General features: G+C 41.3%; 1 protein-coding gene across 3 annotated transcripts; it reads left to right on the top strand.

The window, feature by feature from the left end:
* The first annotated feature begins 9,205 nt into the window (after nucleotides 1–9,205).
* LOC136520313 (secretory carrier-associated membrane protein 4-like) lies at nucleotides 9,206–16,716 on the top strand. Of its 3 annotated transcripts, XM_066513780.1 has the most exons (13): nucleotides 9,206–9,285; nucleotides 9,436–9,731; nucleotides 13,453–13,542; nucleotides 14,060–14,122; nucleotides 14,254–14,287; nucleotides 14,373–14,495; nucleotides 14,601–14,663; nucleotides 14,771–14,864; nucleotides 14,969–15,014; nucleotides 15,107–15,174; nucleotides 15,440–15,488; nucleotides 15,942–16,007; nucleotides 16,112–16,715. In XM_066513780.1, the coding sequence occupies exons 2-13, from the start codon at nucleotides 9,660–9,662 to the stop codon at nucleotides 16,190–16,192; spliced, it is 849 nt and encodes a 282-aa protein (XP_066369877.1). In that variant the 5' UTR covers nucleotides 9,206–9,285; nucleotides 9,436–9,659; the 3' UTR covers nucleotides 16,193–16,715. The 3 variants fall into 3 exon arrangements, with proteins under 3 accessions (XP_066369877.1, XP_066369884.1, XP_066369889.1); XM_066513787.1 differs by lacking the exons at nucleotides 9,206–9,285; nucleotides 9,436–9,731 and adding an exon at nucleotides 12,450–12,703 and having other exon boundaries at nucleotides 13,487–13,542; nucleotides 16,112–16,716; XM_066513792.1 differs by lacking the exons at nucleotides 9,206–9,285; nucleotides 9,436–9,731 and adding an exon at nucleotides 12,564–12,703 and having other exon boundaries at nucleotides 16,112–16,712.
* Nucleotides 16,717–25,881: the final 9,165 nt, after the last annotated feature.

The following is a 25,881-nucleotide window of genomic DNA, read 5'->3' as shown; positions in this document are numbered from 1 at the left end:
TCAGGTATTTTACCGGCTCTTGATTTTAATGTAGATGAATTACTGTATATATTTTTTTGGGTACATAATGATTGGAGGTTCTCAGCGGAAGACTTTTTTCTGGAGGAACCTAGTATAATTTTGATTGATTCATTATTGTAGAGATAACAAATGTTAGTGTTGGCTTAAATCTTTCCACACACCAATGCTAGGACCCACGAATTGCACAAAGATCATCATCGCGAACTGAACCCCGCACAATAGTCAAGCCATTTTGTGTAGTAGAAATAATGTTGGAGAAAACCTACAAATGCCTCCTGATGAGGATTTTGGCATGGAGATGCACCTAGAGTTGTTCAAGAGTCAACAGGTCACCTAAAAATGCCCTCAACTATGTTAAGATGAACGGAGAACAATAATTTTTGGAGTTGAAAAATTTAGCTTTCTGTGAGATAATAACAGATTTATTTGTGTTTGTTCAATTAGATAACCCTGAATCCGCCATAACTCTTCATATTTATATATAGAGAGAGTGAGGAGGTCCAGTGCCCCTGTTTGGAGATCGTTTACATACCAAATTCGGCATGAATTTTGACATTCTGTTGGATTCACTAAAGTATTCTGCCCAATTTGCTCGACAAACATGTACTATCAATTTTGATTGCCAACATGTCTCATATTTTTTAAGCTCACCATTATATTCAGAGCCCTAGGCAACCGCCCATCTTGTAGTGTCTCGACCATATAAGTATTTTTAATAATATCCTTGATGACCTTGAGTCCTCCCCAACTTAAAACCACTTAACAAACTTATTACTCCCTCTATTCTAAACTGTAAGTTGATACATAGTTTTTACTATACATCTAGATATAACATACATAAAATATGTAGGTGTGTAGCAAAAGCCATATACCAAGAAAAGCTAGAATGTCTTACATTTTAGAACAGAGGGAGTACTTTTTTATTCCAAGAGATAGAATTGTCTTTCGAACTAGATTACTACTCACCTAGAATGATTTTTCTTTCACCTTCTTATTGTAAGGCTAACAACTTGAGATTTGTCCTTTTCAATCTTCTCCAATGCTCTTAATTGTGTGTCGGTGAACTTATCAATATTGTCCATCATTAAATAGTGATAAACTTAACAGATAAATTATTTTGTTTGGCCAATCTATAAGTGTCCAGAATCACCTCAATAGCTAAAATGTCGTCTTGAGTCTTAACCATAAACAAGCTCCAAAAGAGTAACTTCAGTAGCACAATGCATGTCTAGATACGATGAGCCTATAAACTGTCCGACAAAATCTCATCCATCTCCTAGGGTTATCTTCTATCATCTACTTAATGAGTTTAATCAAAATTTTATTGCTAGAATTGGCTTGACCTAATATGGAGATGAATTGAGCAACGAGTTGTACGAGACTTGACAAACTCATGTACTTCTTTAGAAATACATGATATCCTTTATCTGTATTCAAAGTTTGAGGAATGCCAAATCTATGTATATCATGCTTAGTGTGTAAAGTCCTTACCTATTTATGTGTCATATATATATTCTTCAGAGAAATGACTTCGATCCATTTTGTGGGGTAATTTGTGGCCACCAACATGAAGCGGCATCGCTTTGACTAATGAGGATGTATTTTCTCCAATCCGTGTCCTCGAAATGGCATGGGTTTATTATATGATGCATCAAAGCAACATAAACTTACTATATATTGCCAATTTTCTAACGTTTGCATCCCTTTTATAATGAAAACAATCAACAATCGTATTATTAGGCCAATAAAAGCTAGATCTTCTTAACAACCATTTCATTTTAGAAGCCAATTGACGTGTTCAACAAATTCACCTCATGGACTTCTTCGATGGCAACATTGGCCTGATCTGAATTCAAGCACTTCAAAAGAAAAACTTCAGTGGTCATTGGACTTGGTTATTAGTGCAAATATATCCCAACTAGCTATAGATCCAAAAGACAACGCCATTGTGAGGAACAAATACAATAACATTGCCTTTACCCCACTTTTGCAATCTATTCCATCCAAATACAACTTCCATGGAGTAAAAGTAACAGAACTGGTTTCTAGATCATGCCCACTACCAATCTGATGTTTACTAATAAAATCTATTACAATTTGTCCTATCAAGATTTTTAGTGGTGCATAGGACAAATCTTACTCAATAAGTGTATATGCCCACTTGCCAACTTTACAACTCAAAAAAGGGTAACATATGTGTAATAACATTAGCTTGACATTCTACTATGAAAGTATCGGATAATGATAATGTATCAATTTAGTCTAGAATAATATAGCAATTATCATATTTTTTTAATGAAAGTATATCTTGTTCTTACACAAAAAAATGTTGTCGGCCAACATATGTGGCAATATATTCTTTTCCTTTAGTCTGTTGAACCAAAATATAGCAGCAATCACATTCTCCTCTACAACTACATAAAGCCTAAAGGAAAGAACTCCCCTCCTGGGTGCATGCTGCGTAGGTGGTGAAGACAAGTACTCTTTAATTTTCTCAAAGGCCTCCTAGACTATGGTTCTGCTCCTAAGTAATTAAATTTGGCATCATTTTTTAACTAAGATATAGAACTAAAGGCAATAATCTTCCTTATCAAGTTCAATAGAAATCTTCTCAAATAATTAACCTTCCCTATGAACTTATGTAGGTCCTTTTTGCATGTAGGCGTATGGACTTTCTTGATATCTATTTTCTTAGGACCTACCTCTATGCCATTTCCCTAAATAATAAAGACTAAGAACTTTCCAACTAATACACCAAAAGCACATTTGTTTGGATTCATGTCCAAACCATATACCAACACATATTTTTAAAGGTAAGGCATAAAAAAGCTAAGTGGCATCCTCCTAAACCAACAGATTTAACTCTTATGTCATCAATATTGACTTCCATCTATGTATTTTGTTTGATCAATATATGCATGGAATATTAAATTCATAGCCTTTGGTAAGTAAGACCAATATTTTTAGACCAAAAGCATAACCACCCACTCAAGCAAACTAAAATAAATTTATCTTCTTCAACCATGAGTATTTGGTTGTGATCAGCATTACCATCAAGAAAACTAATAATTATATATCCATAAGCATCATTAATGAACATATTGACTATATGGATAGACATATGATATTCATATTTAGGAGTGTCCCTATGAAGATATATAAAATCAATACATACTCTCAATTACTAGAGCCTTTCTTCTCCACATGTACAATAATATTATAGGTCCAGTCAACATATCTACATAGGCTAATAAACTCTGCTTCTTATAACCAATTAATCTCTCAACTTAATTCGATCATACATAATATGATTGGAGCATATTAAAGGTTATTTTTAAGGTCTCAAACAAGGTTTAATATATAGTTATTTGATGCTCAACCAACTCACAACTTAAACTAGGCATTTTGTGGTGTAGCAAACATAGCCCAACAACATCATCACTTGTATTAGCATGTGTGCCTTGAAGTAATTCATAAGCTTATTTAGGCCCTATAGATTTAAGGAAACATGTGGTGCAAAGTCCAAAATATAAACTAAAACAAAACAATAAAAAATGTGAGCACCAGACAGTTCTATGGTCTACATTTTGAATAGATTGGACAAATGTTAGTGCTAGCAAATTGGTGTAATTCTGGGGATGGAAACAATACTATGGACTGGTTGATCCGGTGGTGAAAGAAATTTGATCACAAGAAAATCATCGGACGACCAATGCTAATGTTATATTTCTTGGCCTAAAATTTTATGAACGCCATATGGTTTGGCACCCTTTTAAAATTGTCTGGTGGTTCAAATTGTAGGTATTTTTTATATAATCTTGTGATACTTTCATAATATTTCCATGGAGCATAATATCATCAAAGTAGAAGTTTAGAGCATGGAATTATGGCCAAAATATGGAGTGACACTCATATTGAAATTTTGTGAACATAGGATAGTTTAGTGCCCTTTATCAGTTGTCTGGTGGTTCAAATTAGAAATATTTTTTCTTTGCAAAATCTTGTAGATAATTTCATATATTTGCATCAAGTATAAAATCATAAAAATTAGAGTTTATGTCGAGTTATGGACAAAATAGGGAATGATGACCATACTAAAAATGTGAACATAGGACGAAACGATGCTTGTTATAGCACCGTGCAATGTGTACAATAATGGCTATTTTTTTCCAATATGACTATATACTTATCTACCCAACTGGGAACAGGAGATAAGCAACCATCTAACAAAAGATACAAGGTGCACCTTTCTTTCTTCCTAATCATCAATGTTGTCCTTCTTCAGGAGAGCAGTCGAGACACTCTTAGGCTGGACCTGTAGGAACCACCTTGCAATGCCTTCCATGATTTCTACAGATAGGTGTGGTGCAGCTTCATTGGTTGGGGTGAATGACAGCAAGTGGCATGGGCTCAGTGTCTTCCATAGCTTCTTCAGCCTCCTTGTCCTTCTATGCACTCTCTGCATTTTATAGCCTTGGAGCTTGCTTGAAATTCTCCTACTACGCCTCAAAAAGCTATCATCAAGCCTCTCCTTGACCTTGAGTTTCTTCTTCCTACGTGGGGTCATGAAGATCGGGGGTGGAGACTCAAGGACTTCAACATCAGCATCACCTTTAGTTTCATCAACATCAACAACAACTATCTCAATCTCTACAACAACTTCATTTTCTGTAGCCTCATTCTCCTCAATGTCCATGTAGTCCATGGCAATCTTCTCCAAAGCATGATCTCCTAGCTGTGGGCACAGTATAAAAGCCAGATGGACAAGAAGATGAGGGTCATTAATGTAAGATGGTATAGAAGTGTCATGATCAATGTCAAGTAAAGTAAGGTTTCTGAGAAAATTTAGAGATGGGCTGATAGAGAAAATGTTAAGTACCTTTTTCAACAGAGATGGCACCACAATGATCAATGGGTCCTTGGGATCTCTTGGTGCAGAGGGCCTAATGATGATAGACTTGAGTGTTGGCATTGGGGCTGTCAATGTGGCACTAAAGACTGGAACTTCACAGAGCTTGGGAGGTGGACTTACTGCTTACTGGCCTTGAATCCTGACAGTTTGAACTGTGTTCTCTGGTGCAACTTCTTTGCCTTTCTGAACTTCTATTGGAGCAGCTTCACTTTGAACTGGCTCTAGCACTGGGTCCTATGGAGCTAACTATTCCATCCACCTGCTAGGGCATCCACCATCAACGTGCATAGCAGAAGCTGCATTAGACACAATAGGAGTCGCCTCTGAACTCTCAAGCTACTCTAAACCAAACCATCAAGGGGGCTGTGGTGGGACTGGGTGTAGGGGACCCTCAGTGACAAACCCTTCTTCATCCCTGGGAGCACAACATTCTTTTTCTTCAACAAAAAGTAGGGTAAAGTCTAGGACCGTCCCTCCTAGGGTAGACCAACATTGATCTTAACTGAATCTGGTATCTTTGCATCATCATTCAGATAGACCTTAGCAAACAACCCTAGCTAGATTGTTTGTCTCATGCCAGTAAACTAAAATACCAAATCCGGACACAACTTTAGTAATGATCGGCCCATTTTCCAAATCCTCTAGAAACCCTACAAACATGACCCATGCATCACGATCTAAGTCACAACTGCGAGCATTATCCCCCTCATCATGCTTGATCACAGACATGGTATAGTTGCCAAACCTAAAGATCGGGCCAAGAAATTTCTCACGCTCAGAGCAGTATTGAAGCAAACATAGGCATCACCAAGAGGACATGGCTGAATCTCTGCAATGCGCACCTGATGCATGTCCTTGAAGAACGAATGGAATGCAGTGGCCAAGCTTCCAAAGTGGTCCTTGTGGACAGACGACTGCAGCTTCACTATCACCAAGTCTTCGTTGTGCAGGATGTAGCAGCCGGTCACGTACACCTCATGATAGAGCGGTAGATGGGGCACTAGGTCCTGCAGAGTGAAGCCACGAGGCACATGCAGGCATGGATCAATGGCCCAGTTCGCCATTGGAGCGGAGGGTTTGTGGTTTTCCACTATTGGGGGAGGCAGGAGTGACGAAGGTGGAGTAGAGGCAGATGCATCAAGAGAGGCAGAGGCATCTGAGTATAAAGGCAAACACTGTGACCCTTCATCTTCCAAATAGGAAACAGGCCGATAGCGGCGCTGATGGCAGGCCTTGGATAGGCAGGCGGAGGATACGTGCCCATAATTGAAGCATGTTCTACACTTTACCAAATTGGTGTAATCCTTCCTGGAGTGGCCTGGGCCCAAACACTTGGAGCACTTCTTGACTTCCACTAAAGGGTCTTGAGCCAGGCTCTGATGAGTTTGCACATTGGATGGCCTAGTCCCAAGATTTGAATTGGACAGAGAAGAAGGATTAGGCGCTAACTTCGCTTGAATTACAGCTGGTTTTAAAGCCGGGTTTTTGTAGATCCAATGAAGAACTCGCTCGGGAGGTGGCTCAAAATTGGATTTTGGAATGTCGCTAATGCCTGATCCAAATGGAGATCGAGATCGATTGAAAGATAAGCGAGTAGTCTCAGCAATTTTTTTATAATCATTTGGATATTTGAGCCGAAGGAAAACTGGTTTTCGATTGGCTAAAGATTGAGTATTACTCTTAACAAACCTAGGAGAACGAAAAACATCCACAAAACTCTTTTTGAATTTGGATTTGGAGCCGAATGTAGTCCATTCGGCCTCCTGTTCTAAGCACCACAGAGCATGATCTCGGTGCTAATTGGGGCCACCCCCTCCCCAAAGGAAGAAATGTATGGCAAATTGCTTGCAAACAAAACTTTTAAGTTTGTAGATCATGAAACCAACTTCATTGCAATAAACAGAGAAATGAAACATCCACCCAGAAAGATGAACAACATTGAAATCTTTGGCATAGCCACCAATGGATGCTTGCAAGAGAAGTCCAACAGAGTCCTCATTGAGGCGGATGGTAGAGCGCCCAAAACTCACAACCAAGAGAAATGCCAGTGCAGTTGAGGAGGGGGCTAGACTCATTGGACAGTTGAAACGCTAGGAGATCAGCCTACAAAAGTCAGCCCCCAGATCAAAGCATAGATCTAAAAGCCTAGCCATGGAGAACAACGAGGATCAGAAGGTTCCATTGCCGGTGAGGAGTGAGGTGGGAGGCAGGGTGCGGTGGGAGGAGAGCTATGACAAATTTTTTACCGCACAAAAATGTGCACCCTAGTTCCAATCCTAGTCAAGCATGACAATTCTAGTAATGTAAATACATGCAAAGGAAATACTCAAATGTAAAGGAGAAGAGTTAGGAATATGGCGATGTTTTTTCTGAGGTATATGAGAGTCAGCACTCTCCACTAGTCCTCATTGGAGTACCTCGTAAAGTATTGCTCCCCCTTGATCTGCTCAAGGACCAAGTGCTCATCTCTATGGGTTGATACTTCGCCTCCGACGCAGTGAGTCACCCACAACCGTTTACACCATGAATTAGGCCTCTCACAATCTCCATTGAGAGATCACTAAGCTCCGAATCACCACCAAGCCATCTAGGTGATGGCAATCACTAAGAGTAATAAGCACAAACTCTCATTGACCTAACCAAAGCCTAATTAATGAGAAGAGTGGATGTACACTAGCTTGCTACTCCCTAAGCACTAATGGAGTCATTAATCTTTGAATTATTAAATCCAAATCACTCCACTAGCCTTGAGCTCTTCCTTGGACACCAAAGAGTGTATGCAACTGTTCTGAATGCCAAGATGACTCTCTTGCACGAGATATAGGGGTTTATGTAGCCTTTACTCGTAAAACTAGCTTTTTGAACTCCACTCAGCAAAAATGACACCACCAAAAAAGACCGGTGATCGTTTCAACTGAGCGCCAGAGTAATCCGGTGCCATTCCAATGGCTATTTCCAAGCTAGTCGTTATTGTACGACATCAGTAGCATATCCTCTGGTGGTAGCCACCGGACTAATCCGGTGAGCAAAACCCCTCTCTAGAACCTTACTAGAGAGCACCCGATACACCGGTGACCCTCCACCGAATTAATACAGTGAGTCTGTAACCTTTCTGCGCAACGGTGTTACGTTGTCGCCTTTGCTCCGGTGCTATCTTCTCCAGCGACATTGGAAGAATATGTGGCACTGTTCACTAAACAAAAAATCAACTACATATATATACCTCTTTCTTTGGTGCCCCTCTTACCCGAGCACCGGATAAATTTGGTGCATGCAAAACACCCCATTCTCATCCAATTCAAACAACTTTAAGAATAGGCTAACTTCCTATTGATCTTGGGGCTTCCTCTAAGCTAGCTAGTGCTAAGTTTGATAAGTATACACTATACCCACTCGACTCAACTCACCAGGTCAAGCTACTTGTTCATACACTCCTTTATAGTATGACCAAAGGCAAAAAAAAAAAAGCTTTAAACTACTCTAAATGTCTCTCAACGTCAAATGACACTTAGAACTGTCCTTAACCTTGTCGCTTATCCATTGAAAACCAAAACGAAATCCATCGATGGGGTTATGGAAATCATTGATTACCCATTAATCAATCATCATTGTGACCTAACATATAATGCCTTTGCAAAACACACATTAGTCATAGTGATTGTGTTGTCATTAATCGCCAAAAACGAATTAGGGTCTAGATGCTTTCAGGATGGACGGCTCATAATCGAATTTTGGCTAAAATTCAGCCAAATATATATATATTAGCTGAACTTGAACACTTTGACAGGTCAAAACAAGTGAATTTCGGTTCAAAAGTATCAAAATTTATGAGATTCACCTGTTTCGGTTAGGTTAGAAATGTTTTGTCATTTGAATCTGAGAACCCTTGGTTATAAGAGGTAATTTGAAACTCCATCCCCGTTCCCTGTTTTGTGATTGCATCTTTTTTTCCCCCTTCGAGTGCCGTACGTACTCCTAGAGGCCGGTCGCCGCGTCATTAATTAGCACGACGCGTTCTGCGAAGTTTACAGTGACCCCTTGTTGACGATCCGCATAACCACGAGACAACCGAGAAGGTGCACCAAGAAATTAGCAACGGCCAACGCAGGCCAGGATCGGATATGCTGCCATTTGGGCGGCACGGCAATATTAATGGACATTGCCGGATCAGAGGTGCCGCGCAAGGCCGACGATGCATTCCGATCCCATTGAATATACAAAGGATCGGACTCCGTCGCTGTTACACGCTACCAGCTAACCAAATAGCGTCGAGGAAACGGCAGGCTGGGCAGCCGGTTGCGCCAGGAACGCGCATCGACAAAGTCCAGAGTCGAAACAAGAAATTAGCAAAGGTATATACTGATTGGAGAGGTTGTTACATCGATGGATAATTAAAATCCCGGCCGCCTTAGCGTGTAAGGCGGAGTGCCCAGGTATGATCGATCGGCTTCATTGTTAACGTGATACATTAATCAATGCAAATTGTTGGCATTATTTGTCAGGTTGTCGCCTGAGCGGACGACGGCACTGCTGGACCGTATGCGGGTAGTACTATAACTGTGAGGGACGAAGTAGTCCCACCGCAGCAGGGCGGCAAATCTGAAGCAGCTGTGTGGTATCATTTGCAGCGTAGCGTGAATTGCCGGCGGCCGGCCGGCCGGAGGGCAAACGCTAGGTCAGCGGAGCACAGAGAGCGAGGAAGCTATAGGGTCGAGGTCGTCGAGGCATGGCGGGAAGGTGGAGGCACGACGACAACCCGTTCGAGGAGGGCGATGGAGACGTCGTCAACCCCTTCTCGGTACGTAACTCACGCTCAAGCAGCGTGGATCCACTCGATCGATCGTCCTCCCCTACCCCTGGGTTTCTCTCTAATTTTAACTAGCTCGTCTGTCAGATCTGCCTGTCTCTCGTGATCAGCAGGCGATCATTGCTGCTTTATTTCCTTCCTGCAGTATAAGGCGTTGGTTTAGAGTCCCCAAGTTTGAAGATTATCGTCCCCTATATCGCTCAAAATGCAATTAATTACATGTAAATCTAGAATTGGATAAATCGAGCTTTGATGGGTGGGTTTAGTTTCGAAGAGTTTAACGTTGATTTCGCTAGTTTACAAAGACATAGAACAAGAAAGCTAGAGTACAACGTTTTGGTACTTGAAACTCTTGTGCTTTCGTATTTCCATGTTTGATCGGATTGTTTTATATCTATTACTAATATCAAAGAGGCAAAATTTATCTCCTATTTTTTTTCGGTCCGGTCCTTCTCTAACTAACTTTGTGAATGTGCAATTCTGGTGGTCTCGTGACGGCCTCATGTTTTTTTATATAGCATAATATGCATGGCTTGGACATAGATTAGGAATCCTAAGCTAGCTAAATAGGAATCCTAATCTAAATAGAAAAATAATAAAAATAGAAATTAGGCAAATCTTATCTTACTCTAATCTTACCTCTTATACCACGAGAAGTTTGTTGGTTTCGTTTCTATTTTATTTTCCTTTTGTCCTCCGCCCAGTTTTTATTTATTTTTCACGAGAGCAGGGAAGAGTTACAGCTGTTTTCGTTCCCTCTTGATCTCATTCAACAGATTCCGTTTCTCTTAAACACGTGCATGACGAGGATGTGCAACTGATTTCGTTGCGAGCTATGTGATTCGGATGGTAGACGAAGGTTTAGTGTTGTAGTGAGGTTTTTTATTTCGGTCAATTTTTATTTTTTTTCCTGTGCGTGTTTTTCGGTTCCCAATCCGTATTTCATCCGTCAGTCCATCTGTGCCAATTTTGCCATTCCAGTATCCCACCGCTCTTTTCTTTTCCGCCTCTTTTTTTTTCCTTTTTCTTATCAACTTAAAAACCAAATGTACAAATAATAAATGAAATATTGTAGGTCTTTCAACCCTTGATCTTTCACTAATCACTAAGAGACAAACATTTTTACCACTAAGTATGTAGTTCTGATTATGAATGAAATTTATTCTTATTAGAACCTAGATTAGCTGAATGGTTCAGCTAATCAAAACATGAACTGAATTAAACAATTTGTTATCCAATTAATATAAACAAAATATGTATGCGTCCAAGCTACATATTATTGCAAATATTAACTAATACCATGGATGTCATGATTATCAATAAAATAAATTATAGCTTTCAAATTTTATAAAAAAGAGTAACACATAAGTAGATATGTAACATTCTATCGCTGTTTTTCATGACCATTTGATGTTTTTTTCACCCGTGGCAACGCACGAGCATATTTGCTAGTACTAATATAAACTTTGAAAGTGAAACGATGGCAGATTATTGCAAAGTCCTCTTTTTTCAGTTGTGGAAACTCTGGGAACTATTTGGCTCAAGTTTGCCTAGCATTCTTCTAAACTTGCCAAAACTTGGTGAGAAAAATGCAACGGTGCCAACCACAACTGAGGTTGTCCAAAGAAATCTTGCCGCAACTTATTGTGTCAGTAACATATGGAATTAGAAAATTAAAGGGCAGGTCATGACTAACTTGAGTTTATATACACCTATGCAGTAGAGTTGTTTATGCATGCAAACCTCAGGTGTAAGTGAGTGTTTACTATATATATAGATTATTGTAATTTTATGGGTTTGATTGGAAAGATCAAGTTGACACCTACTCTCTCTCAAATCCAAATTATATATCGCTTTATTCTAATTTAAACTTTATCTAACTTTATCAAGTTTTTAGTCAAATAGGTACACACTATCAAGACACATTCCATAGAAAAATATATTAACATTTACATCTTTATCTAACTTTAATCAAGTTTTTGGTTGCTTAAGCTTTATAGGTCTTTGTTGCTGTGTTGTCTTTGTTCATTCTGAGTCTTCTCTTTTTCTAATATAATCGACAACTCTCTGACTGATTCATTTTAAAAAAATAGGAAATTCAATAAAACTAACTTCATGGTGTAAATATTGCGCATTACTACATTTTTTATAAACTTACTTATATTTGGAGAAATTTGACTTGGAATAAACTTAAGTGACCTATAATTTAGAATGGATGGAGTACTAGAATTTTCATCTAAATATATAGGTCCAAATGTTGGTTAATTTATATTCAAAGAAAGACAACATTTCTAATTGTGTGCCAGTTAAAACTAAAATATGAATAGTTTTTGCCTCGCCCGTGGATATGGTCTTTAGTTTTTTATAAGGTCATATTGCTCTTTGTATTTAGTTATTATGAGTTTGTGTTTATTTTTGCTTTTTAATAAAATAATAACTAGTCCTCAACCGGATGCCTTTGTTTAAAAAAACCATTCCATATTTTCTGAGAAAAAGTATAATTTAATTTCTTATCTTTGTTTCTATAATAATCCATATGATTCTGTTTTCAGAGAAGGCAATATCATTTCCATTTCAATTTTTGTAGAGGAAATATAATTTCTTTTAGATAGACGACAGGGAGCATGGGCTCATTACATTTTAGGCCCAAGCGAACAAACGGGCTTGAGTTCTACTAGGCTCGAGTCAAGCCGGTCGCCGGCCCAGCAGCCTGCTCGTCTCGCATCCACGTCCGGCGGGCGGCGGATGCTCCGGTCTCCGGCGCGCCGCGTGCACGGCGGCGACACCCAAACTGCGGTGCATAGTCACTGGGTAGTTATTAGCCCACCCATCTCAGACGCTGGCTTCGGGGTTCTCTCTCCGCACGATGGTGCGAGCGGCTCGCGCTCTTGAGGGTGGTCGGCTATGTCTACGGCGCGCGCCGCCGCAACAGCGCACAGCGGTGGCCTCTCGCCTCGCCGGAGGTACTTCGTTTGCGGGATTCGGTATTGATTAGAAGAACCTCGTCACGTATGATGTATCCACTGTGCTTTCTCCACTTCCAGGTCGGATTGGGTCTTTTCCCCTTTTGGCTTGGCTGTAATATACCTGAACATTGCACGGAGTAACAAAATGCCCATTAACAAATTGCGCGATTATCTTAGCTGTTACCTGTTATGTTCTTCCTGCTCTTCACATGATTGGGCGTTTCTTCCGGAGATTGCCTGATTTCTCACGATCCTCTACATCTTTGAACACAGCTTAGTTTCCGCTTAACTCACTTATCTACTATTGTATAAGAAATAAAATTTCTTAAACTTGGTCTGATGTTGCTTTGGATACTAGGGAATCTATATACAGTGTACCCATATGTTTTCCATGCTGTGGTTTGTTCTATCGTATGATTCTTTAGCCCATTTATTTCGTTGATGTATCAACTTATTACAGACTTGCAATACAAAACGTATCATAGCAATCAATGAAACACGGGACAGACTGACACCATAAAACTGTACTTCTACAAATCTTACTCATTTGTGTTATGCCTTGGCAAAACAGAAGACGAAAATATGTTGTGAATAGCACATAGGCTTGCGGATTGCGGACACACTTGCCAAGCTCTGAATCAAAATTTAAAAATTTACTATGGAATCAAAATTATTTATGTGTGTTTCATTATCTTTGCTTTGGCTCATCATTACTGTCTAAGGATCACATCTTTTTGCTCATGTAGCATCCACGCCCAACTCCGCTCCCTCCTGAACCAGCTGGTTTCTACAATGATATTGGTGCATCTGTAGATATCCCACTTGATAACAAAAAGGTAGTTTGACTGCTTGAATTGCTTGGTTACCTATCATTTACTACCATTTTAGCCTTTTTCATTGATTTGGTACTATCTTTCAATCATTATGCAAAGCATCAAAATTACACATGTATGTCCACCTGATGTTCGGTTCCCATCATTCCATGTTTCCACTGTAAGCTAACAAATAAGTTTGCTATCTTTCTTTTGATTGAACCCACGGTTGGTTCTTATATGTGTCCTACAAAGTCACTGCTATGTCGTGGTATTGCAGAAAAGAAAAACTACCATGCAAGTGTCTGTACTCTGTAGGAATGTGATAGAAAACTCCATAATATTCTAAATAATTCTATTTGGGAAGCAGTTGTAAAACAGACAACTATTTGGAAGGCTGATAAAAAGGCTAGGAGTTAGGTTCAGGCTAAAGAGGAGGGATTAGAGACTAGTTTTCCTTTTCCCTTAGCAGTTTTTCTCTGTTTCTTTCTTTCAATATCCGTATATCAGATCCTTTTGTGAGTTTGTCTACACAATCCAGGACCTCAAGAAAAAGGAGAGGGAACTTATGGCTAAAGAGGCTGAGCTAAACAGGAGGGAACAGGTATATACTAGTTAAGTCCAGTATATGATCTGCCATTTACTGTTATTGTTTTATAAAGTATGCAACTAACTTTACACAGTTTTGAACTTTAGCATTTATTATATTGTGTAACTTTTTGTTCCTTTCTCTAGGAAATAAAAAGAAGGGAAGAAGCTCTTGCAAGAGGTAACCTTAATTTTATTTTTTGCGTGTACCATTTTTCTTCGGAAATGACCCATGATTTATATTATCATCCCTCTTTTACATGCAGCTGGAGTTTTAATAGAACCCAAAAACTGGCCACCGTTCTTCCCCATCATTCATGTTGACATTTCAAATGATATACCCGTGCACTTGCAGCGAGTACAGTATGTCTCTTTTGCATCACTCCTAGGTATGAAGCTAGGAAATGCGCTGGTTAATTAAAAACTGCCCTTTTTAAGGATTACTGGCTTTCAAAAGTATTGTAACTAATACTTTTTGCAAAATTCTCATGCAGGATTGGTCATATGCCTCTTCTGGAACATTTTATGTGTAACTGCTGCTTGGATTACAGGGCATGGTATGTTCATAAAAAATTATTTTTTTTATTTTATGTGCTCCTAATAATCATAATATTTAAATTTGTTATTTCTGTTATTTAGTTAGTATGAATGTTCTTCCATGCAGATCCTAGGATCTGGTTTCTGGCAGTCATATACTTCATTACTGGATGCCCAGGTGCCTACTTTTTATGGTACCGACCTCTTTATCGTGCCATGAGGTACTATATTCCAACTGAGCTTCCAAAACTATTGTACAAAGTTTCTGTATGAAGTACAGCATTTAAACCATATGATTCACCTGATATTATAATGCTTTCACCAGGAAGGATAGTGCGTTCAGCTATGGATGGTTCTTCCTATTCTACTTTGTAAGATTTCTGTTATAAAACAAGATTCCTTGTATGGTCTCCTTGTTCCATGGAGTAGAAAATCTGCTCATAACTTGGTATTGTCTCTGCAGTTTCACATTGCCTTCTGCATATACGCTGCTGTTTCTCCGCCATTCTTTTATGTGGGAAGATCATTGGCGTAAGTCTTTTGATAGCATAAGCTCTTTTCACATAGACACTCAATTTTACATGTTTCTTATTTTACAACTACATGTGTCTATGAAGTAATTGTTGTAAAATTGGGGCTTTTCTTAGAATATGTTGAATATAAGTAAAGGTTGCTTTGTTGTATCCAGTTTTATAACTCAGTGTGATAAGCTTGCTAATTTATTAGCTTTCTCGTGTGCATTATCTTGCTATTCGAACTATAATTTGCTTCATTTGTCTTATCTTATTATTTGCAGCGGAATTTTTCAATCGATCAGCGAGATAGGCGAGAATGCTGGTGTTGGGGTGAGTTGATACTATGTCAATATATGTACCATGGAAATACGAGGAATTAGAAATGATCAGTTGTCTTACCTTCTATCAAATCTAGACATAAATCAATCAAATCGTTACCACTCCAGTTAATCTAGACATAAATTAGAAACAAATCGTTGCCACTCCAGTTCCCTCTGTCAATAGTTCTATGCTTAGCTAGTGTAACAAAATATCAAGCTTGCTTTACCACTGTTGTCCATCCCATAAAATGGCTTGAGCAGAACTAGTTACCTACTCCTTCAAGTTACTGCTGAAACCTGAACCATTGGCATGATTTTGTGAATGCTTTTCATGTGACTTGTTCTTCAGTCTGGGGCTATAGGTGCAGGGAGCGATTAGGCAATAACTTTTGCGGCAACCATTTCCATCGAGTCTTAAATACCACTGATACCTTTCGTTGCTCACAAGTACTTTTGCTTTCAGATAATGTACTTCATGGGCTTCGCGATGTTTGTGCTGGAGGCACTGCTGAGCATCTGGGTTTTCCAGGTAGGGATATACAGCATACATGTATACTCCTACTTGAAAACATTCCTCCGACAAGTGAAATTGATGTGTTCTGTTCTGCAAATGTTTGTTTTTGTGGTTTGCAGAAAGTGTACTGGTTCTTCCGCGGGAAAGGTAGTGAGGCGCAGATGAGGCCTGACGCCGGGTCTCGTGCGCCACCATTCTGATGCCTTCTCCCCTGTAGTTCCGAACGAGGGAGAGAAGAGGAATGAACATATATGTGAATTAAGTTTGGTGTGACCGAGTGAACGCTGATTTTCAGTTGTTGGAGGAAGCAAGTTTCGGGGTGCACGCGCTACTTGTCAATTGCAGCAGCGCCAGGCGCGCAGCTGTAGCTGCCGTTTTTGCCTTGTGGGGTTCCTTTCTTATCTGAAACGAAACTGAAATCCCCCGAAAGGCGAAACAGAGAAAATGGAAAGACAGCCCTGCATGTGGCCCCCGGATGCTGGACTTTTGCCCTTTCGGCAAAGCACGATAGCATACTGCTTGCTTGTGCTCATTTTTATATATTCTTTTTTGATTGTGAACGCACATAGCATTTTTCTCTGTCATCTGGCGAGTTTTACTTTTACACATTGCAAATGTGTCATGTCTCATGTGTGAGCCGAAAGGGTGTTTGGATTCGGTGACTAAAATTTATGAGGTGTTAGGTGAGGGTATTGTATGGGGTATTTGGATACTAATAAAAAAATAAATTATAGAATCCGTCAGTATTCCACGAGATGAATTTATTAAGCCTAATTAATTCGTCATTAGCATATGTTATTGTAGCACTATGTTGTCAAATTATGAATTAATTAGGTTTAAAAGATTCGTCTCGCAAATTAGTCGTAAGCTGTGTAATTAGTTTTGTAATTAGCCTATATTTAATACTCCATACATGTGTCAAATATCTGATGAGATAGCGACTAAAGTTTAGGAGAAGAATTAGACATCGACTAAAGTTTAGGAGGAGAATCAAAACACCGCCTACTCCGTACGTCGGGACGGTTATACACCGAAGGCCGTGGGAGGAGGGAGCAGGTAGGAGTAGGATATGGGGCATGGCAACGCCGTCGCTGTCTGGATGGCGTGGCTAGGGCGGCAAAGCCAAAGCTCCACCAGTGCCTCTTCCATTCGTTGCCACGGCTGATGATGTGTTTGACGGCGAAAACTAAGGCTTCCTTTGGGAGCTCGGGGCAGCTCAGCCCAGGGAATAGCAGCCCTAGGGGGATTTTTGTGGACGGTCACATCCCCCTCCACGCCAGGGGAGATGAGTCATGTTCCCTGGTGCTGTTTGGAAGCAAGCATAGGGGAGGCAAGCCCAGGGTGGCTGTTAGAATCGGCGGTTGTTTCCAGTTTGCTGCATCCTTGGATTTAGAAAAAACCATCCTTTGCCGTTCAAATTCAATTAAAAAAGAAACAAAAAAAGGAAAAGAGAGTACAGGAGCAAGGTAAACAAGCCCAAAAAATGAGAAAAATCAACGAAATTCAGTACATATTCAATAATTCAATGCCATAATAAAGTAAAAAATGGACAAAGATGCAATTATAACACAAAAAAATTCTTCCAAAACCTGGCGCCAAATACCTTCAACTCGAGCATAAATGTATCTCAAGAACCAAACTAAAAGGCAGTACACAAGGTAACATCCAGATAGCAGCTTGTGATTGTCTTGAAATTGTTATTGCACCTTCTATTCAAAATAACAGCACTAAATAATAGAAAGATATTCCTATTTTTATTAAGATTCAGAGAATAAACTCTACTAGTAATAGCCACTATTACATCAGATCATTCATGAATCATCAACTGAAACAGATAACTTTGTTTGCAACTCACATAACCTGAGATGAACTAATACTTCTGCAACAATTATGTTCACTAGGACATCTGCAGTTAGGATAAACAAGCATCAAGTTAGTTTCAGTATACAAAGTTCATATGCTCATTTCTTTGAGTAACTTTTTTTGCTCAATTACATATGTTCAATATATCTATAGGACTAGAAAACTACATTTCCTTCACCAAATATCTACTACAGTAACTGAATACTGTCAATGGAAATTTCAGAATCATATGCGAAGAGTGTTTCATATCAGTGCGTTGTTTGTGGAATCAGTTAAACATGTATGTTGCAGGAGCTAGTAATTCTTGTGACAAAAACAGAAACACAAGCTGAAAGCTAGGAGCCAGTGACCACTATGTACTTGCTGGTGATAGCACATTAACCAAACCTTACACCATTAAATTTAATACAAAAGTTATTACTAATTGTAAGTGTTTCATATCAGTGTGTTGTTTGTGGAATCAGTTAAACATGTATGTTGCAGGAGCTAGTAATTCCTGTGACAAAAACAAAAACACAAGCTGAAAGCTAGGAGCCAGTGACCACTAGTGATAGCACATTAACCAAACCTTACACCATTAAATTTAATACAAAAGTTATTACTAATTGTACCACTAGGCAGATCAAAATCTTTCCCATAAAAATACAGATAAGAATATAGATAACTCTATGTTGGTAGCACATCACCACTACAAGAAATCCAACAAGATATAATTGCACTGCAAGTACACTGCAGTTTCATAATAGATTAAAGCTTGCATTTTTCACTGGCCACACTAAAACAGGAAATATAGACAGTAGTGTACTCAAACGTGGGTTTACCTTTGAAACAGAATCGCACTTCTCCACCAGTTAGTCACTGGGACATCTGCAATTAATGAGGCAAGAATCATCTAAGAATACATGTTTAGTTTGGATGATCTAATGCTACAAGAAAAGAACACTAAGACAACAAGCAAACTCAGTAAGTATAGTAAGTTAGTAACCAAGATTTATTTTTCATATGTGTTTGTCACCTCCGATACAGAAGTTTACAAAAAAAGAGAATACTGCTAATTCCAAACTGTAACAGGAAATGCATCTCTCTTCCACAGCAAATAGCTAATTGAGATGGATCCAGCATCTACTACATACTCCTAGTAGGATTAGAAAACTGCATGCAGTCTTCTATTTTAGCTCTCACTCAACTATTTAGAAACCTATCTAGATATCAAGATATATTTTGGGCAACCAAAGAATGTCACAATTTGTCTTTAAAAAAATACTTACTAGACCTTTGCAACTCACCAAACATAATCTAACAATTAACTGTTTTGCTTTGTGCAACATCAAAATACAAATACAATCCTAAACAATACATTTTTATACACTCAAGACTGGTGTATGAGTGCATTATGCCTTCTAGCAACTAGCAGCAGGTCTTTGCCAATGTTTTTCTTTTAACCATAATTCACAGATGTCATCAAAATATTACCAGGTCCTCTGCTTTGTTGACAAATATTACCAGATGTCGTCCAAATATTACCAAAATTGAAACATATAACCAAAGCAGGAAATTCATGGAATCACAGCTCAAATGAACAAGGGAGAGGAATCAGTAACAGAGACAAACAAAAGTACCTAAGCTGCTAAGCAAAGAAGTGGAACTTGCTGGGTCACTTCTTGTCTTAACCCTAAAAACAATTTATCAACTGAGAATTGTAGATGAAGCAAACTAAGATGACAAGCAAATATCTAATTTTAACTATAGGTAAATCTGTTGGTATTACAGTAATAAATAGAACAACATTCATTCACCGGTCAACCAGTACATTATAGCAAAAAAAAAATGGCAGATCCTTGATTTTTCTAGGATAATTTAACAGATCCAGATCCAGCTCCACTTTGAGTTTGTTCGGCTGGTAAGAACCGGCTGGGGCTGGAAACCAGCTGGCACAGGGAATACCATCCAGCACAGTTCCATCCAGCCAGCACACATGCAGCCAACAGAAAACCCAGCTCATTTCAAACAGATGGCGCGAACAGCACAGGATGTGTCCAGCCCAGGAAAAAATGGCGCCAACAGATCTTCCATTCAGTGGCGCCAAACCCATCATCCATTCAAATAAAAATACATCATCTCAAATAACAGTCAACTTAAGGGCTGCTAACAGTCCATTAGAAGTTAATCCATTACAAGGCACTACACATAACTAAAGCCTGCAAGAAGTTGTACAATAGTTCAAATTACATACACCAATTCAAATTATAATTCTTGCTGACAAATCATGTAGCCTGCAGGTTACACAAAACTGAAGATTCGAATTCGGTCTTCTTGCCACTTCTGTCCTCCAAGGCAGGCAATCAACATTCAAACGAGTTAGAGAACTTGCAGGAACCATGGCCTGAAGCAAATCAGGAGTAAAACAAGAATGCATAAGCACGACGTTAAGCGATCAAGATGAATGGCACAAACAAGTTGCTCAATTGGTTGCAAGCAAAGAACTGAGCACTGCATTATGATTGCTAAGGTGTTTGTGGAAGAACTGAGCAATGAACTATCACTGCTATGTGACCCAACCTATGCAATTGCCACAAATGGTTTAGATCTTATATTTCACGAACATTGTCACCCAAATTCGTATCAATGCAACAAACTGGACAATATTCACACTCACAAACGCAACACAGTTCCTAGTTGAATGGGCGCTGCCTCATGTTCAACACTGGTACCTAAACCTTTAACCCCCTCTTTAGACATGCATTCAAATCGAATTAATTAAACCATTACACACCGACACTGTACACAATGCAACTACACAGCCACAAAGGAAACTATTAACAGAATGAGGATCACCTTTGCAAACCAGCCTATGCAGCACCACAAGTGTGTCCTGGGCAACCTATAAAACAAAAGAAGAACTCATCCTATATTAATGGCCACTAAGGGCAGCATAACCCAGTCCTTATGCATGGCACAAATACATGGGACGGCACAAATTACCTTTGTTGCATCATTGCCCCCAGAGAGCCAAAGATATGTAGTCCCTCACTAATGACATAGTGGAATTAGCATTGATCTGAACCCAATCCGACGGTGGGTACGTAGACGAACCAACTCCAATCTCACGATTGCGTAAAAAATTGTGCAATGCAAAGCATGACATAATAATCATCTTTTGCTTTTCCCTATGACAGTACGGTACCCCATTTAATATGTGCCAACGGGCTTTGAGAACCCCAAATGACCTTTCAACGACATTGCGGAGGCTTGAATGAGTGAAGTTGAATTTCTCTTGTCTAAATAATGTGTCCGTGTCTACACCCCTAAAATCGTCGAGATGGTACCTTGTATTTTTGAATGGAGCCAAGTAGCCAGTGTCCAACGCATATCCTGCGTCCACCAAATAGTAGCGTCCTGCAACACAAGCAACATTTCAATTGAAACAGTTTCGGTTTCCTCCAATGCAATTATGAAAAAATGGGATAATGATTGCATGGCACTACTCACTAACCTACTGGTGGATGCGGGAACGATGGTTGCTGCCAACATTCTCTTAGTATAGCCATGTCATGCACTGACCCCGCCATCCCGGCCCCCACAAACGTGAAGTGCATATCCATGTCCACAATGGCACAAACATTAATTGTCACATCTCCTTTCCTGTTTATGTAGTCAAGTTTGGCCTCCTTGTTCACCGACACTTTAATATGAGTTCCATCCAACGCCCCAATGCAACCATCAAAAAATGGTGCATATGTTGCAAACTGACCGTGCACTCCAGCATAAGTACTATCAATTGGAACTAAAATACTATCTGCCCATCTACTAACAATCTCGGCCACATGAGTAACCTTCCTGCTTACTGTATCTAAAGACCGTTCAAATCTATCCCTACTCCTTCTAGCTGCCCCGTTGTGAGCACAAGTCCACACATACAAACCTAAAGTTTCTATGGATCCAGTCTGTTGTGTACCCTTCAATCCATAGTCAACTAAAATGTTGTGCAGATGCAGAAAAGCATCAGGAGACATACGCAGGTTTTCTTTGCACCTTTGTTCGTTTTGCAGATTGAGTTTCATCCACTGACGCCCGCTCATCTTTGGGAAGGGGACGGCTGGGTTCACCACTGGAATCGCATTGTCCACTGCTGCTTTTAACCGTGCGAGGAGGACAGCAGCAGCCACTACGTTGTACGTTGCCGTTCCTTCGCTTGAGGTGTCGCTGATGTCGGAGTCCTCAGGGCTGCTCATCTGCAAGAGCATGATATACAAATTAGGTATGCCTAGTAAACACAACTAACGCTCCAGAAAGTAGCTCAGCCTAGAATATTAACTGCCAATAAGTAGCTCAGCCTAGTAAACACAACTAACGCTCCTTGTTGCTTGACGGTGACAGGGCCTGTCGAGCCAGCCTGACAAACAAAATAGCAGTTTTGTCTAAGTTGGTCACAACAAGCATTGTATTGCTAAGCTGTGCAGTATTGACTAAGTCGTACAATCTAGGTTCAGTGCATGACGTACTGAATACTAAAAATTATGAAACTGAACAAAAAATAAAACTGACAATTGAACTTAATTGAGACAATAAAGCTGAACAATTGAGCACTCAAGCTGCATAGCTTAGCTTATAACAGATCTAACACATAACACTGAAGACACATGGTGGCCAATAAAAATTATGCCAACATACAAAACAAAATAGAACTGATGACCTAAAAAGAGAGCAAATCACAAAAATGTAGTTTTTGCAACATGGACAGAAACACAAAGAAGGCAATTAGAAAAGCAAGGATCTGAACTCATACCTAGATGTGCTCCCTGTCAACCACACTGCCACTGACCTAAAAGGCAATGAAAACAATGAAACTAAACTGAAATACTTTGGATTTGCATAAGAATGGCACTGCAGGCACAAATACTTTTAGTTTTTCAAAGTGACAACAGCAGCCGATGGGATGGCCCAGAGAAACAGCACCACCGCTACAAACTGGAAAAGTAGGTTAATGTGAGAAGTCACAATAAGAGAGTTAGCAAGATAACATAACACTCCAATTAATAGAGTCTTGTCTTGTTACAAGTTGTAGGTAAACCTACAACCAACGCATTTACATGACAGTACACAATTTATTTGATTAGCGAAAAAAACGAGTACACAAAGTTCAGGCCACAGGCCACAACACATCGATGGAACTAAGCAAACAATGTCCAGGGAACATTACAATTACAATTAAAAAACGAAACGAACATAGGGCAAACATACATCCTCAACATGCACAATTCGAACATAAAACTACATAGATTGGCGCAGTAGGAACGTTCATTGGGATAACGACTACTTGGATCTAGCTCTCAGAACCTCCCAGCAAGCCTCAATCAAGTTCATGCGGCCCTCTTTGGTTTCCATGGTCAGAAAGTTTCTACGGTCAACTGTGTTCTTGAACACAACTAACGCATGAGCAAACGCAGGATCAGACTCGGCGACCCCATCTTGTTTCATAAGTTGCTTCACTTTGGCCATCTCCTCCTCTTGTTTGCTTGACCCCCCCTTCTGCTGCTGCTGGTTCTTAATGAACTAGGTCAGGTCTTCAAGGCACTCTTCAATGGAAGCAGTTTTCTTACTGGGGGGGCTGTTGATGGAATGGTCTCTATGGGTTCGTTTGGAGGACTGGCCGACACTGTGTGTACCTACAGGTTCCTGGGACATGTCGTGTGGACTTGCATTGGTAGGAGTGCTCGGTGTCCTCTCGCGTTGATGGCCACCAGCAGCGAGTAGGGTGCCCCTTTCACGGGGGATGCGTCCCCAAAGAATGACTAGTAAGTCAAGGCATTTGGGAACTTTGGTCCGCTGCACAGCCGAGTGGCTAGTTTCCTGCACACGTGCCATGGTTCCACAAGTTAGACCGAATAGAATAGGAGCGTCCGTAGTAATTGGTAGTCAGTGGGTTAGAAAGAAAAAGGTCGAAGGAAGTACCCCGTTGCCATCCTCAAAAAATGAGGGGTCAACTGCGACGCCTCCTATGATCGGGTCACAGCCCAGGCCAGTGTGGGTTTGAAGATCACGCCAAGCGAAATATGACCGCTTCAGGTCACTCAACTTGTTCTGAAGCTGCTTCTTGTCATAACCCAACTTTGTTCTGTTTTCGAATTGTGGGTAAAGATTGTTCCACCCGACGGTGATGAGGCCTCGTTGGCTCCAGTGCAAGAGGTTTTTCTGTTCTATGACTAATTCGAGAAAGATCCTCAAGGTGGCTTCATCCCAGTTAGCACGGTCAGTGGACATCTGTTGGCATTTCGAAATTGTATGGTATGATGATAGCAGCATACAAGCAAATTTGCAGCAATTGTAAGAGTGACAAACAGGGGAGTTAGGTCATAATACAAGGGGACTTGCCTTGCCAGAAGTTCTCGCACGTTTTGAACGGCAGATGCAGTGCCTACCTTCAGGAGAGGAGCAGGACGAAGCGGACGATGCTGCCAGTGTGTCGGATCCGGCGAGAAGGATGCCGAATCCGGCGAACTGACAGGCGGATCCGTTGGCGCCGGGCGGCCTCAGCTACAATAGGAGTATGTGGGTGTCAGATCCAGTGGGGGTGGGGGGGGGGGACGACGGCGGCGTTGGATCTGCAAGGCGGGTCGCAGCGAAACCACCTGCGGGGTAAAGGCTAAAGGCCTAACCGCTTCAACCGCGCCGTGCTATGTCGGCCGTGCAAGCGCCAATCCCGCAGCTACCCGGAAAACAGGGATGGACCAAGGAACCGCGGGCGCGGCCACCGGCCACAGCATTTCCCCCCCATGGCCTCGAAGAAAATGGTAAAACGAAAACATGGACGGGGGACAAGAAGAATCGGGAAAAAAGCAGGGATCTTTGGGGTGCTTACCGAACACGGCGAGCCGATCTAACACGTAGCGGCGACGAGGAGGACCTAGAAGCTTCGGTGGTGGAGAGGACGGCGAATTTGCGTATGGTTTTTCGCCTTTTTCTTGCGGTGGAGAAAGGCAGTGCTGTGGAGAGGTGTGAGGAGAGAGAGGGAGGGCTCGGCGGGGACGAAGTGGAGTCCAGACTGTGGGAGGTTTCGACGGCGCCGGGGAAGGAACGGAGAACCGGAGCTCACACCGGCGGCGACCCGCGCGACAGAAACCCTAGGCATGGGGGCGTGGGGGACGGAGTGAGGGAGGGAGGACTACGGAGTGAGTGAGTGAGCGACTCAGACGCGGAGGGATGCTGGCTTTACAGCCGTTCGACTGGACTTGGGCCAGCCAAACGGCTGGGCTGATCAGCCCAGCGAACAGCGGCCCAGCCAGCCGCTTTTGCCCAGCCGAACGGGCTCTTTGAGTCTAGCTAGCATAGCCTCGTTTACTCATTATTAACTGCAGATTGCATGTAGAAATGATGATCCAAAAATACTATGCAATTTAAATGGTATTGCGCTTTGGATCTGGCTAGTGCATCTATCATGCACACTTCAATACGAATTAGATCTAGGTGAGGATGTTCTTGGAGCTAACCTGGAGTAGATCTTTAAGCTCGGACGGTGGTGGTGGCAGTCGCGAGGCCGGCGACGGAGATAAGGAAGAAGCCGGCGGGGGGCGAGCTCGCGCGGCGGCGGGGGCGGGGGGGGGGGGGGGGGGGGGGGGGAGCTCGGTGGTGGCGATGGGGGGCGAGCTCAGTGGCGGCGATGGGGGCGATGACGGCGACGGCGGTGGTGGGAGGACGACGGCAGCGGTGCTTCCTCTTCGTCGCCCTCAGCTCGGGTCGGGGAAGAGCCGCCCGGACCCCTGGGTGCGAGACGAGCCGCCCCGTGGAAAGTGCGGGGCTTGGGTCGCCCTCTCCCGGGTGATGGGCTTCCAAATGCAAGAGGACTTCTCCCCATGGTCGAAATCCGCACGGGGCCTGGCCCAAGGAAAAGGCGGCTCTCAAAGTAGGCCTAAACGTAAAAGCTGACGGCCGGGGATGGGTGACAAATCCACGCGGAGTCCGCTAAAATTTTCGTCAACCCCTACACGTACGTACGTACGTACACAAGGAGCAGAGGTCCAACTGGGCT

The sequence above is a fragment of the Miscanthus floridulus genome, chromosome 2 (assembly GCF_019320115.1).
Source record: "Miscanthus floridulus cultivar M001 chromosome 2, ASM1932011v1, whole genome shotgun sequence".
NCBI classification, from domain to species: Eukaryota; Viridiplantae; Streptophyta; class Magnoliopsida; order Poales; family Poaceae; genus Miscanthus; species Miscanthus floridulus.
Note: the sequence above shows the minus strand (reverse complement) of the source record. Positions and strands in the feature narration are given on the sequence as shown.

Bases quoted from the DNA above. Each gene is read 5' to 3' on its own strand.
- LOC136520313 (XM_066513780.1), top strand. From the start codon at position 9,660: ATGGCGGGAAGGTGGAGGCACGACGACAACCCGTTCGAGGAGGGCGAT. The intron at 14,664-14,770 runs GTATGTTCATAA...TCTTCCATGCAG, and splicing joins TGCTTGGATTACAGGGCATG to ATCCTAGGATCTGGTTTCTG. The intron at 16,008-16,111 runs GTAGGGATATAC...TGTGGTTTGCAG, and splicing joins TGAGCATCTGGGTTTTCCAG to AAAGTGTACTGGTTCTTCCG.